Raw genomic sequence first — 15,278 nt, forward strand, 5'->3', positions numbered from 1 at the left:
CTTCATCCCAGGAATGGAAACAAATCGATGAGGCTTACTTCCAGTTTATGGCCTTCAGAGTGGAATTGTGGAAACCTCCCATGAGAATGGAAGGAAGAAATCAATCCAGGTTATCAGGCTCTGGAAATGAAGGAGGCCCAGTTCTCTGAGCACCCACTGAGTACTGTTGAGCTAAATCTCCCCAGATTCCCTGCAATGAAGGTCTTAGCTCCATCATTTAAAAGGTTTTAAGACTATTAATTTTTCTTCTTCTGTTGCCACTGCCATTTCTAGGGTGGTTTACATGAATGTTTCCCCTTCTGCCAATTTTGAGACTTTAGACAACCAAGAGAAATCCTATGTAAACATTCAGCTGTCCCATGTTGTATTATGGACATTCCTTCTCTACTAAATTTTAATTCAAGAGACTACAGCTGGTAACAGTGTTATAGCCCAAATGGGTCCCTTGCCCACTGCCCACTGAAGGGCAAAATACTGAGATAGCAGGTGTTATGGTGGAGAAAGAGTTTCATTGTTGAAGGAACCAGGTGAGGAGATGGGAGTAATTTCTCAAATTCGTCTTCCTAAGAATTTGGGGGCTAAAGTTTTTCAAAGTAGTTTGATGAATTGGGTCTGCTGACCGGCAAGGGATGAACTCATAGGGTTGGGATGCAGAAATTATTATATCTTCTCCATTGGAAGATTTCCTCCGTAGAGAGTCTCAAGCTGTTGGATCTGTTCCCACACCTATCCATGGGTCCAACTGATGTCAGAGGGTCCTGCCAAAATGCAGAATCTGAAAAATATCTTGGGCTTTAAAATAGCCCAGTAATGGGGACAGGGAGGTTCTGGGTGAATAGGAGAATCAGTGTGGACAGATGGGCAGGTGCCACTCCCTGGGACAGCTGAACAGATGGGGAACTTTAGAAATGATAAACAGGTCTAAGAAAACTGGTCCTGCCTCCCTTCTGAGGTTGTGGAAGGGGGGTGGGGGGGAAGGAAAAGGAAAGGCATGAAAGACCTTGGTGAGATGTGAAGTCACTCTTAGTGTGTGCTTGACCAAGTTGTGTGTGTGCTCTGTGCATTAGGTATTTATTGAAATACATAAATACATATGTATTCCAGCTAGCTGCAGCATCCAACAGTCCTCATTCTTCCTCTGCAACTTCCCCCCAACAGCTGAATTCTGATGTGTTTGTGTTCTCAGTCACATGCTTAAAATATGACATAATGCAGAAATTCTCAATGCATTATTAAAGAACATAGAGAGAATAATGTATTGTTCTACCAAAAAACATCTGCCTCTTTTCAATCCGGGGAATGCCTGAACATACAAATTCTTAAGTTGAAGGAACGTTTATCTAGCATTTGTGAAAGAAGGAAGGGGTGAGTGAATATGGAGCTACAATGAGTGGATTATTCTTTATGAGTATAGTCTGGACTCAAAAACCTGAGAAAGGGCAACAGCTCTAAGTATCTGTTGTCCTTCTATAAAGTGGTAATAATCATAGCACTTAACTAAAAGTCCCGTGGTGCATATAACATTCAGGTAAAGTGCAGTGTTCAGTATTTGGTAGACACTCAGAGAAAGTTAGCTGCTGTTACAAAGGTCCTGTGGCCTAGTGATTAAGAGCCTTGACTCTGATGCAAAACACACTTGGTTCACACTCCGCACCTGCCACTACAAGTAGTGTGACTTCAGGCAGGCAGCTTAACTTTCTTAACGTTAGGTTCCTGATATAAAAAATGCTGACAATCATGGTGTCACAGGAAGACAAGAGAAAGAGAGGGGGCTTTATCTCAGCCGGCGGAGCCATGGCAGACTAGAGACCAAAAATGGCCATGCTCCCCAGCTGGCTCTGTGTTTGCCCTTTTATCTCCAGCCAAATGTTCTTGGTCCACGGTACCGTTCTCATTGGTCAGTTTGAATCAAGCTGGAGAAGGCTGCACAGGCTTTTACGAAGGGCAGGCTTTTACAGAAGTGAAAGCAAGCGTTAGTTTCAACATCCCAGGAAGTTAAGTTTCTACAAATTCCTAAGAGCTAAGTCATCACGGGGAGGATTTTGTTCTTTCAGACCTCACTTTTCCCAGGTATCCTATCTCAATGGTACTAGCTCCAGGGACTTCTTGAGGATTAGTTGAAGTCATATATATAAAATATGTAGGACAAAGGCTGGGCACGGTGGCTCACGCCTGTAATCCCAGCAGTCTTATCCCAGTGGATTGCTTGAGCTCAGAAGTTCACAACCAGCCTGAGAGAGACCCCTTCTCTAAAAATAGCTGGGCATTGTGACAGGTGCCTGTAGTCCTAGCTACGTGGGAAACTGAGACAAGAGGATCACTTGAGCCCCAGGAAGTTGAGGTTGCTGTGAGCTATGATGCCATCGCACTCTACCAAGGGTAACATAGTGAGACTCCATTTCAATAAATAAATAAATAAATAAAATATGTAGTACAATGTGTGATACATAGTAAAAGCTAGCTACTATTCTTAGAATCAAGAGTCACATATCCCATTCTTTCACTTGTATGTCCAGTCCAGATTATAAAGGGAGCAAAATTGACAATGCGTCACTGAACTTCTCAGTGTTTGTTATTCAAGGTCCAATGTATTATCTTAGTTCTCCTGAGGGCCACACATAAGGGAGGGGCCAGGAACATTAGAAACAGAACTAAAGAAATATGAGTTCGGTCAGCCCAAGAGAGGGCATAATTAGAGATCTAGATAGCATAGGTGATCATGCAGAGACTGTAGAGAGGCCTATGCTTGATTTCAAGAACAGACTCTCAAAAGAGTGAGTATAAAGTCAGAGGATAGACCAAGTGCAGTCATGAATCACTTAACAACAACATGTCAACATTATGTGGAGAGTGCACTTACACAAACCTAGATAATACACGCACAGCCTATTGCACACCCAGGCTATGTGGTGCAGCCTATTGCTCCTGGGCTATAAACCTCTACAGCAGGGATCCTCAAACTGCGGCCTGCGGGCCACATGAGGCCGTGTGATTGTGTTTGTTCCGGTTTTGTTTTTTTACTTCAAAATAAGATATGTGCAGTGTGCATAGAAATTTGTTCATAGTTTTTTTTTTTTTTTTTTTTTAACTATAGTCTGGCCCTTCAATGGTCTGAGGGACAGTGAATTGGTCCCCTGTTTAAAAAGTTTGAAGACGCCTGCTCTACAGCATGTTACTGTACTGAATACCATAGCCAACTGTGACATAAAGGTAAATATTTGTGCACCTAAGCATAGGAAAGGTACAATAAAAATAGGGTGTAAAAGATAAAAAATGGAGCCAGGTACAGTGGCATGTGCCTATAGTCTCAGCTACCTAGGAGGGTGGTTAGAGGATCCCACCTGAAGACTAGCTTGGGCACTGTACCAAGACCCTATTTCAAAACAAACAAACAAACAAAAAAAAAAAAAATGAAAAGAAGGTCCATATTTACAGGGTACCAAACCACGAAATAAAGCATGAAGTGTAAGAAGTTGCTCTGGGTGAGTCAGTGAGCAAATGGTGAGTGACTGTAAGGATGATCAGTCTTTATAGTGAAATAATAGAAAAATTATTAACTTGTGGTTTTTAGTAAGGACTAAAATCAATCTCTTTCTCTACTTGCTTTCTTTCTCTGCCTATCATACTTATTAACCCGCCCCCCGCCCCATGTGGACGTGGATTTACTGTTCCAAAGCTGAAGCCATTGAGGAGCCCAATAGCATAGAAGCGAATGTAAATTTTCTTTATAATTGCTAGACCTATTTACTAAATATGCTCTTTAAAATTTGTTTCTATTGTCTCAAGTGGTTCCTGAAAATCTCCTAGACAGACAATGAGATGTGAACATCAGGCCTCAAGATCAGAAACACGAATTACATTCTATCTTTAGCCTTAGTGGAGGAAAAAACAGAGCATCCACATTCACAACGCCTTGTGAGTCTGGCTGCAATTACCTTTTTCTCTTCATCCCCCTTAAATTCACCACTTGACTGCAGGGTGGTAGTAGCATTCTTCCCTTCTTTCTCTGGGATGCCATACCATCTCCTGCCTCTCTTTTCTCTCCCTCTGCCCACACTCTCTTTCCCTTTCCCACTCCCTCTGTCCTTATAAAACATAGAATAAACTTATACTTTTATATCTTAATCTTGGTCTAGAGAAATTCTTTTCTCATCCCATGTGGAACGCCTACTGAGGTTTCCACATTAACGATGTCTATGAAGGCCTGGGACATTACCATCTCCTACCCTAGTCTTTACAAAAACTATGCACTTAGATTATAGCGAACTAATTTTCAAAATGTTCTTTCTTCAACAGTAAATTAACTTACTTGATTGTAACTTTTTCTAGTTCACATACTTTTAACTTTTTGAGCCGTAAATAATAACACTTAGCTTAAAACACATGTTATAGTTATATGACAATATTTTCTCACTTTCTATCCTTATTCTGTCAGTTTTTTTCTATTTTTAATATTTTTTATTTGATTTTTCTTTTTATACTTTTTTTTTGTTAAAAACTAAGGTATAGGCCAGGCATAGTTGTTCATGCCTAATAAGCCCAGTGTTTTGGGCAGCTGAGCCAAGAGGGTTGCTTGAGGCTAGGGGTTCAAGACCCACCTGGGCAACATAAGGTGATCCCATCTCTACAAAAAAACTTAAAATATTAGCCAGGCATGGTGGTGCACACCTGTGTACAGCTACTTTGGCAGTTGAGGCAGAAATATTACATGAGCCCAGGAGTTCGAGCCACTGCACTTCAACCTAGGTGGCAGATCAAGACCCTATCTCTATTCAGAAAAACTAAGACACAAACACACATATTAGCCTAGGCCTACACATAGTCAGAATAATCAATATCAATTTCTTCAACCTCTACATCTCGTCCCACCGTAAGGCCTTCAGGAGCAATAACACATGGAGATCAGGATAACAGTGCCTTCTTCTGGAATACCTCCTAGAGGACCTATCTAAGGCTATTTTACAGTTAACTTTTATGTGTGTGTGTGTGTGTGAGAGAGAGAGAGAGAGAAATATGCTCTAATGATAAGAACTGTAGTACAGTAAATAAACAAACCAGTAACATAGTCATTTATAATTATTATAAAGTATTATGCACTATTCTACTGTACACAGTCATATATCCTAGGCTTCGATAGGACTGGTAGTACAGTGGGTTATTTACACCATCATTGGGCTATGTTACCTTAGTTGCGGTGTAACAGGAATTTTTCAGCTTCTTTATTGTCTTACGGGACCACTGTTGTACATGTAGCTTGTCATGGACAGAAACATAATTATCCAGCATATGACTGAGTATGAATGAGGAGGATGGGCTGGCAAGTGGAGAGCACCACCAGGATGCTGAAGCTCAGATGATTGGGTCAGTGCAGGACAAATAGCTGAACAATTGGAGATGAGCAACCAATCAGTCTCGGGGGGAGAATCTGACAGAGAAGTAGATGATGACATTTTATGGGATGGTAATTAAACTATCTTGGTTGATATCTTTGTATTGACCCCTGAAAGAAGTATGGTTAAATATATTCTTAAGGAAAAAGAGAGAAAGAAAGAAAAAGAAAGAGAGAAAGAAAGCGAGAAAGAGAGAAAGAAAGAAAGAAGGAAGGAAGGAAGGAAGGAAGGAAAGAAAGAAAGAAAGAAAGAAAGAAAGAAAGAAAGAAAGAAAGAAAGAAAGAAAGAAAGAGAAAGAAAGAAAAAGAAAGAGAGAGAAAGAAAGAAAGAAAGAAAGAAGGAAAGAAAGAAAGAAAAGAAAGAAAGAAAGAAAAGAAAGAAAGAAAGAAAGAAAGAAAGAAAGAAAGAAAGAAAGAAAGAAAGAAAGAAAGAAAGAAAACTACTGAGAGCGGTGTGGAAACTGGGATCTAGGCAAACAATTTTGAGAGTTAGGAGATAGGATGTGACTATATTAGTATCAGGCAAAGTAGATGTCAGGGACTATTATCAAGGATTAAACAGTGTCATTTCATATTCATAAAGGGGACAATTTATTAAGAGAACATAACAATCCTAAATATTCTATTAGGATTATAGAATAATCCTAATATTATAGAATGGTTGTTGGTGGAGCGAGATCCCACATTTGGTCATAGAAGTCTTTCATGTTGATGATTAATTATTGTTGGTGTTATGAGTGAGAGAATAAAAAAAACTGAGTTTGTGTTTTTGCCATCTCAAAATGATACCTAATAACAGTGCTTCAAAATGCTCAACACAAAACCTGATAGAATTTTCCAGAGAAATAAGGTCATTATCCAGGACCACCAAGACCCACTCTGGACACAACTAAATACTTATGGAATGACAAAAGGCTCAATTCTCAGAAATAAATTTAATAATTATGTCATGAGTCACGTACAACTCACATGGTGTAGAGTGTCAAAATTTATTCTAGTGCCATGAGTTGCATATAACTCATGCACAGAAAACAATTAAAAAAATTTTTTTTTCATTAAATTAGAAAGGATCATTTTGCTTTCAAAGTTTTTATTCTATTTTTGTAATAAAATACTGTGGCCTTAAAGAAAAATTTTTTCTTCTAGGGTGGCAGTCAATGTGTTAAAGGGATACAAGTCATACAAAATACAATAGTCTCCCCTTATCTATGAACTGACAGTAATAACTGTCCCGCAACAGCAATGATGCCTCTCATCTCACAGCAAACAGCAACATTTCTTCAGAGAAGTCATCCCTGACCCTCCAAACTTATTCAGAGTCCTTCTTTCTTATTTTTTTAAATAAAACTGATAATATAGCAATAATATTCATGTCTAATCATTTTTGTAAATAATAATTTAGACTAGAACATATAAAATAATTATCATAATGTTCAGATTAGGAAATAAAAATGAAAATGTTAACAGAAATTATGGAACAAGGAGATACAAATTATAGCTGATGATGTCAGAATTACATTTAAATTCTTTTAATACCCTGGACTTCCAATTTCTAAGTGCAAAAATTAGTTGCAATGTACTATGTGATACAGCCACAGAAAATACTCAAGTATTCCCCCACGTCCAGATGTTGTACACATGACATTATTGTGAATTGTGGTGTTTGTTTACCCTTATCTTGTAGATTCCCTTGGTATTTAGCACTAGAGGTAAATTTCTATCTCTGTAGTCAGTTTATAAGCTTCTTTTGCCACTTCCCAAATTGCACTATTCCGTCTGTCAAAAACAGCTGGGCTGAGTAAGAAATAATACTAGTCTATTTTAAAAAATGCAATCCAGAAATGTGAACTATTTGATTACACTAAAACAGAAAGTTTCAACTAATCATTTGCTAATCTCACATCTTCTCTGAAACAGCTTTTGATGAAAAAGTTAGCAAAAACATCAAATTTGTGGGTGCTGAATGATTTGTTTGCTGGGAAAACATACACAGTATTTTGTAAATGTGATGTTAAGTAAACTACGTTTGATTTCAGTGAAATTATTTTGGTTACAAGAGGGATTCTGCATAAATACTCACAAACTGATCTCAGTTCCTAGAGTCCTTCTTAACAGTCTCAGACTCTGTATATTTTTTCTTCCTGATTTAAATACAGTGCTTATTTTGATTAATATCTATTTCCCCCATTAGACCCTAAATTCCATGAAAATAGAGACCATAACTTTTTGTCCATAATTACATCAGCAGCACCCAATGCAATCTGGCACAAAACTGTCACTCGGTAAATTTTTGAGTGAATACACGAGTGATGAATAAATTATTAAATTATAAGTATATAAAACTTACAACTGTCTTAAAAACACTGGTGTGCTTTGAGCTATCCTACTATTTGAATATATGTTTATAATTATTTGAAAATATTAAACAAGTGAAAACGTAATATTTATTTGAGTGGTATAAAGTGCTTTGTATTTACCTGCACTATTTAATTTCTAAAAAGTAATTAATCCCATTAAAAAGGAAATGAGCCCATGAGAGAGGGCAAGGAAAAGACTGTACAAAATCCAAGAAGGTTAAAGAGCTCTAGAATTCCCGTCCCCGTGAGCTGTTTCACCTTTCCTGGGTTCTCAGTCTTTGCTGCCCCTTACAATTACATGGAAATCCTTTTAAAAACATCCAGTTTTAGGCATAGTGGCATGCGTACTCCCAGCTACTCATGAGGCTGGGGCAGAAGGACCACTTGAGCCCAGGAGTTGAAGGTTGCAGAGAGCTATGATGACACCACTGCACTCACAAACCAAAAATATCCAGTAGTGCCCAGGCCTCACCCCCATAAATTCATTTATTTGTTCATAAAATACCCAATAGATAATGGGAGAACTAACTCTAAGATTCAGTGGATTATTATCCCTACTACTATGACATTATCTGCTTAAAAACAAAATCAAATAGGAAAGATCCAGGACCCTCAGTTGCCAATATTGGAATCTATGTGTGAAAGTATCACCAGCTGTCTGAGTATCCTACTACCACCAAATAAAGACAATGGCTTCCAGGGAAATACATAAAGTCATGAACTGATTTGGAAGGCATGCTCCAAAGTCCCAAACACTCCCCTTTCCTCCCAGTAAGGAAGTGGTAGAGGCCCCAGGGAGGGACTAAGGCCAGAGTAGTCCTCCTTTGAAAAATAATAGGCAGTGATTTGAAAGGGGATCTCAAATACACTCACACTCACTGGAATGCAGCAGGAAGTGGTTTTATTGCTGTGAATACAGAGCAGTAAAGCCTGGCAAAAGTTGCAAGGTTAAGAGATCTGGAGGTCTGAATTCTTCTTTGTCCTCTTCCCTGTTGCCTTCCCTCAAAACACACGGAACTCCAAAGCAGAAGAGAATTGTACTTTTGTCCCAACTCTGGTCCAGTATCCTGTGCACTTTCATTGTCTCTTTCTTCTTGAGAATAAGGAAATTAACAAAAGAAAAAAAGAAGCAGAAGAAATTGTAAGACAAGCTGGTGTCAAATGAGAGGAAAACTGATGGCGACCTTAGACAGTACTATCTAAGTGTACAGGAACCAAATGATAGGGAGGGTCAATCTTCTGAGGGGGGTCACAGGCAACAATGAAGAATTTGTATTGGGTAGAGTCCCTGTAGCGGCACTGAGGATACTTTCCTGAAGTGAGTCTGCAGAAAGTCATGTTGACAGGCTTGGGGCTCTCGTGGCAGTTGTTCTGACCGTTTTTGCAGACGATGTTGGGCAAATCGCAGGTAGCAGCCACGTTCTGGAAAGAGTCGTGCAGAAAGGTGTTTTGAGGTTTACAGTGCCCTGTGTAATTATTGACGCCATTCATTGCCCTGTTGCACTGGAGAGGATTTAGCTGTATATGCTGAATTTCAAACCACTGAGCCTTGGTGAGATGCTTAGGCAGAGCACAAAGTGGGGTTATGGGTCCCCAGAGCTCCAACAGGAATAGGAGAGGAAAACATAGCACCATCTTTTCTGTATGGAAACAGGGAAGATAATTGTAGTAGAAGAAACAATAAGAGCAAAATTATTAATTGTAACTATTTAGATTTTTGTTCTGCCTTTTAAGATTTCATAGCTCTTAAAACAAACAAAAAAGCCAACCAACCATCTCCTTTCACACATACGGTCTTACAATTCTATGAAGAACCTGAAGGCCAGTAAAGAGAAAAATGAGGTTAAGTAGAATTTTTCTTTGATTGGCAGATCCCATCCTCTTTGACCAGTATTCATGCATCTGATGACCCTCATGTCAGAAACTTGGTTTTTCCCTAAGCTTTCCTAAAATATTTATCTTTTATCTATTTGACCACTATCTCCCAGCCATCTTCACTGCCTTATTGCCTCAGCCCTTGGAGTTCTTACCTGGTCTCAGTGTTGGAGGTCCCACTGAGAATGGAGGAGGCTGTGGTTAGTTTCAGGCTCAGAGGCTTTTGTCTGCCCTTTTTATCTCCAAGCCTTCCAGCGCTGCCTGGGCAGGGCAAGGGAAGAAACGTCCTGAACTCAACAAAGAGACCTAGGGCTCAGCAGATGAACTTCTTGTGCAAAGTGGGGATTAGACTCTTTGACTTTTAAACCTGCTGTTTTAAAAACGGTATTATTATCATTGTATATACAGAAAGGGCAAGCTCACTTAAAGAAACAGGATGACACAAAACGCAGTTTTAAGGAACTGATCGCTTCCTGATAGGGGCTGCCTGCTTCCTTCCTGATCTGTGACTTCAGTTTTTTTGAGGCTGTATGATTTTAGTTCCTTAAAAGAAAAGATACCTTGTAAATCTGATATAATAGCTGCCACATACTTGGTAATGTTGTGAGTTCCAGCAACTGATGGGAATGAATTATTCATTTATGTGTACGTTTATGGGGCCAGGTACTGGGCTACACAAATTCAGGAGCTCATGATTTAATGAAAGCAACAAGACACAGGTAAGTAAATAGACAAATACATTATATGTTAATAAACATAAATAGCACTCACAGTGTGGTGGCAGACACAACAGGAGACTGTGGGGAGAGAGTAGAGGGGAAGGGTTATTGGAGGCCATAGCATCTGAACCTAATTTTGAGGAACAATTAAAAGTTAGGTGAAGGGAATTGTGAGGGCCTCCCCAAAAGGGAATTGCATGTGAAAAGACTCATAAGCATGAAGTAGAAGGGCAAATTTAGGGTATTTGCCTCTTGAATCTGTTCTTACCTTTCTTTTGATGCTGTAATACCCTTATTCAGAACCTTACTGTGCCATCAAGGGCTCACATAGAAGCCTTCCACGTGGATTCTCTACCTCTAGTTTATTTTCTTTCCAATCCATTCTATGTATTACTTCCGGTTTGGTCTTCCTTGAACATATAATAGTACAACACTCTTGCCCCATGCTTTTAATGGCTCCGAATAGCTACAGGGTAAACATAATGTCTGTTTATAACAAGATTGCAAGACATACAATTTATATATTACATAAGTCAATTGTTTTCTTATATACTGGCAATGAACAATGGAGTTTGAAATTTAAAATGGAATACCATTTACACTGCACCAAAGAAAAATTAAATAGCTATAAATCTAATGAATTATATAAAGATTTATATGAGGACAAATATAGAACTCTAATGAAAGAAATTGAAGAACTAAATAAATGTATAAGTATTCCACGTACATGGGTAAGAAAACTCAATATGTTAAGATGCCAGTTCCTCCCAATTTGATCTACAGATTCAATACAATTCCATCAATATCCCAGTACATTATTCTGTGGATAATGACAAACTGATTTTGAAGTTTATATAAAGGTAAAAGATCCAGAATATTCAATACAATCCTGAAAAGGAAGATCAAATTCAGAGGACTGGTTTGAGCAGACTACTTGAATTCAAGATTTATTATAAAGCTACAGCAAGCACCTGTAGTCCCAGCTACTCAGAAGGCTGAAGCAAGAGGTTCAGTTGAGCCCAAGGGTTTGAGGTTGCTATGAGCTATGATGTCATAGCACTCAACCTAGGGCCACAGAGTGAGACTCAAGTCTCCAAAAAAAAAGGTGAAAAATAGACAAATACGTTAATGGAACAGAACACAAAGTCCAGAGGTAGACCCACACAGATACAGAGAACCACCAGTTTTTGGCAAAGGATCAAAGGTAATACAACTGAGAAAAAAAAAAAGGTCTTTTCAACAAATAATAGAAGTGGACATATGTATGCAAAAAAAACGTTTATTTCTAGACCTAGACTGTATACCTTTCAGAGACCTATACTTTATGTCTTTCACAAAAATTAATTCAGAATGGACCATACACTTAAATGTAAAACTATAAAAATTCTAGAAGCTAATGTAGGAGAAAATTTAGGCAACCTTGGGTTTGGCAATGACTTTTTAAGATATAACACTTTAAGCACAATTCATAGAAAGAAATAAATTGATAAGTTAGACTTTATTAAAATTAAAACCTTCTGCTCTAAGAGGGACTTTGCCTAACAATTGCAATCAATGTAACCTGGCTTTTTGTACCCTCAATGAATCCCCAACAATAAAAAAAAAAGAAAGAAAAAACAAACAAAAAAAACCCCTTCTGCTCTGCAGCAGACACTGTTAAGAGAATAAGACAAGCCTAAGACTGGGAGAAAATACAGTAACCCCCATAGTTGACTATCTCCCTAAATTGACCTAATTTTCGTGGACCTGACATGCACTTCATGTACTATCAGTACAGTAGGCTTAGTTTCTTATGTTGACCACCTCTGTATGTTGACCAGTTTGTTACAGTCCCGCAGATGGTCACATTGCAGAGGTTCTACTGTATTTAGAAAAATATACCTGATAAAGAACTGTTATCCAAAATATACAAAGAACTCTTTAAAAACTCAACCATAAGAAGACAAATAAACCAGTTAGAAAATGAGCAAAAGCGAGGGAGGAGGTGGTTCTTACCCGTGTTGTGTGTGAGTGTATGAGTGAGAGTGAGTGTGTGTGTGTGTGTGTGGGGGGGTACTCAGCTTGCTGTTGTCCGTTTCATCCCCTCCCCTCCACTCCTTCCCCTCCCCGCTGCAGTGGCCGCTCCCTGGGCCGCAGGAAACAGCGACAATGATGACATCCAGGTGGAGAGCGACGCTGACAAACGGGCTCATCATAATGCACTGGAACGAAAACGTAGGGACCACAGTCAAGACATCTTCCACAGTTTGCGGGACTAGGTCCCATCACTCCGAGGAAAGAAGGCATCCCGGGCTCAAATCCTAGAAAAGCTGCAGAGTATATCCAGCATATGCGAAGGACATGCTGGATATCCACACACACCAGCAAGATACTGACAACCTCGGGCGGCAGAATGCTCTTCTGGAGCAGCAGGTCTGTGCCCTGGAGAGGGCGAGGTCAAGTGCACAAAGCAGACCAACTACCCCTCCTCAGATAGCAGCCTCTACACCAGGGGTCCTCAAACTTTTTAAACAGGGGGCCAGTTCACTGTCCCTCAGACCATTGGAGGGCCGTACTATAGTTTAAAAAAAACAACTATGAACAAATTCCTATGCATATTGCACGTATCTTATTTTGAATTAAAAAAACAAAACGGGAACAAATACAATATTTAAAATGAAGAACAACTGAAGTTAAATCAACAAACTTACCAGTATTTCAATGGGAACTATGGGCCTGCTTTTGGCTAATGAGATGGTCAATGTCTGGTTCCATATTTCTCACAGCTAGTGGTAACAAGTGATGCAAGTGTGCATCAGTTAGTCCCGCGACTGAGAGGAGTCGAGAGACAGAGAGGAGGGGACTTGGAGAGTGCCGCGCACATTCCGCACACGTGCGCTGTAGCAAGACAGGCAGCGGTGGCAAAAACACCCGGGGGCCGGATCGTGTCCTCCGGAGGGCCGTAGTCTGAGGACCCCTGCTCTACACCAAGGCCAGGGGCAGCACCGCCTCTGCCTTCGATGGGGGCTCTGACTCCAGCTCGGCGTCGGAGCCTGAAGAGCCCCAAAAGAAACTCCGGAGGGAGGCAGCTCAGCTACCCGGCAGGCCAGCAATAAAACTGTCCATGGTCTCATCCTCCTTTTAGTTCATCGCTAGAACAGTCAGAACCATTTAAGAGACTCTTTATTTTTCTCTTTCTCCCTATTAAAAAAATTTTATTTTGGCGGCGCCTGTGGCTCAGTGAGTAGGGCACCGGCCCCATATACCGAGGGTGGCGGGTTCAAGCCCGGCCCCGGCCAAACTGCAACAAAAAAATAGCCGGGCGTTGTGGCGGGCGCCTGTAGTCCCAGCTGCTTGGGAGGCTGAGGCAGGAGAATCGCGTAAGCCCAAGAGCTGGAGGTTGCTGTGAGCCGTGTGACGCCACGGCACTCTACCGAGGGAGGTACAGTGAGACTCTGTCTCTACAAAAAAAAAATTATTTTTACGTAGAAGCTCTTGGACCACAACTCTCGCTCTTCTTCCCCAATTCCTCTTCTTCTTCCTTCTTCTTCCTTCTTCTTCTTCCCCTTCAGGGATTCCCTGTCCCCATCAGGAATTTTTAAACCAAAACATCCCAATGTGGCAGCGTTTTCTGTGGAGGACAGACTGCGGCTGTACCTCTGAGCACCGAGTGTCCTGCCCACCCCACCACCTCCTCCAGCTATTTATCATTCCTGTTAAAAGACCGGATCCTTAAAGAAGTTTGTGGTATATAAGGACAGTGGGGGCAGATTTGCAGAGCCGAGTCTTCTGTGTGCTTCCCTCTTGCTTCTCTCAGCCAGCTGTTGAAGCCTGCAGTGCCAGCCTGGCAGAGGACTGCGTGACACTCTGGGGTGTGCATGGGAGGGGGCCGTAGTGCCGGGCAGCCTCCAGGGAGGGAGCGTGCGGTGGGGTGGGGTAGAGGTTTTGTATCCAGGGCCAGTGATGATGTTTTGATATCAATGTCCTGCTACTGAACTTTGAATCTGAGTGAATTGTCTCTATTTCAGATGATGACAATATTGAAAAGCAAGATTCATAAAGTAATGATTAAATCTTCCTTTCTTTTCATGTATATTTCTAAGAATTAGAGCCAACTGATTTTGAATGTAAATACCAAGAGCGATTTCCCAGGGACTAAACCCGTACCCCAGTGCGGACCCTGCCCTGCCCTCACCTCACTTCCTTTCTTGCTGCCCTAGAACGTGACTCCAATGTGTGATCTAGCCCTGGTTCTGGTCAACGGATTCCAGTGAAGGTTCTTGCATGTTTAGGCCTCATTTCTTGTTGTTTTCCTACTCCATTCCCAGTATTTGCTGATTTCTGGTGTATACACTGTAGTCTCAGCCCGTGTTTGATTCCATTCCATAGAAACAAAAAGTATGTTGTACATACTGCCAAAGAATCATCTTCCTAGTTAAGGCTTCCCCCTTTACTGTAAGACTATAAATAAAAACTTATTTTATCCTAAAAAAAAAAAAAGAAGAAGAAGAAAGAAAGAAAGAAAAGAAAATGAGCAAGGTATCCAAACAGCAAAGAGAATTTTCCCTCTCCTCTGAAGGTTCACATCTGCTGAAATGCAGTGATAGATTAAAAGGAAAAAAGGCATACAAATTTATTAATGTGCATATATGGAAGCCAAATAAATTATGAGACTCAAAGAAAGGTCAGATGGCTGGGTATGGTGGCTCAGGGCTAGAATCAGCAATTCAGGAGGCTGAACCAAGAGGATCTCTTGAGCCCAGGAGTTTGAGACCAGCCTGGGCAATATAGTGAGGCCCCATCTCAAAAAAAAAAAAAAAAAAAAATATATATATATGGTTTGTGGTTTTTGGCCGGGGCTGGGTATGAACCTGCCATCTCTGGCATATGGGACCGGCGCCCTACTCCTTGAGCCACAGGCGCCGCCCCCTAAAAATATTTTTAAAATAATTAACCAGG

The 15,278-nt window shown here is 40.4% G+C and overlaps 1 protein-coding gene and 1 pseudogene across 10 annotated transcripts; one reads left to right on the plus strand and one right to left on the minus strand.

Annotated features, from left to right (window-relative positions):
- Positions 1-8,426: 8,426 nt before the first annotated feature.
- On the minus strand, positions 8,427-12,469 carry RNASE6 (ribonuclease A family member k6). 10 transcript variants are annotated; one of them, XM_053594884.1, is made up of 4 exons: positions 10,609-12,362; positions 10,393-10,418; positions 9,777-9,882; positions 8,427-9,386 (listed from the first exon to the last, which is right to left on the minus strand). In XM_053594884.1, exon 4 carries the CDS (start codon positions 9,379-9,381, stop codon positions 8,932-8,934), a length of 450 nt encoding a protein of 149 aa, XP_053450859.1. In that variant the 5' UTR covers positions 9,382-9,386; positions 9,777-9,882; positions 10,393-10,418; positions 10,609-12,362; the 3' UTR covers positions 8,427-8,931. The 10 variants fall into 10 exon arrangements, with proteins under 10 accessions (XP_053450859.1, XP_053450856.1, XP_053450852.1 ...); XM_053594881.1 differs by having other exon boundaries at positions 9,777-9,991; XM_053594877.1 differs by having other exon boundaries at positions 9,777-10,164.
- Positions 11,068-13,011, plus strand: LOC128588638 (protein max-like; annotated as a pseudogene).
- Positions 13,012-15,278: the final 2,267 nt, after the last annotated feature.

Source organism: Nycticebus coucang, chromosome 6, assembly GCF_027406575.1.
Source record: "Nycticebus coucang isolate mNycCou1 chromosome 6, mNycCou1.pri, whole genome shotgun sequence".
Classification (NCBI taxonomy): Eukaryota; Metazoa; Chordata; class Mammalia; order Primates; family Lorisidae; genus Nycticebus; species Nycticebus coucang.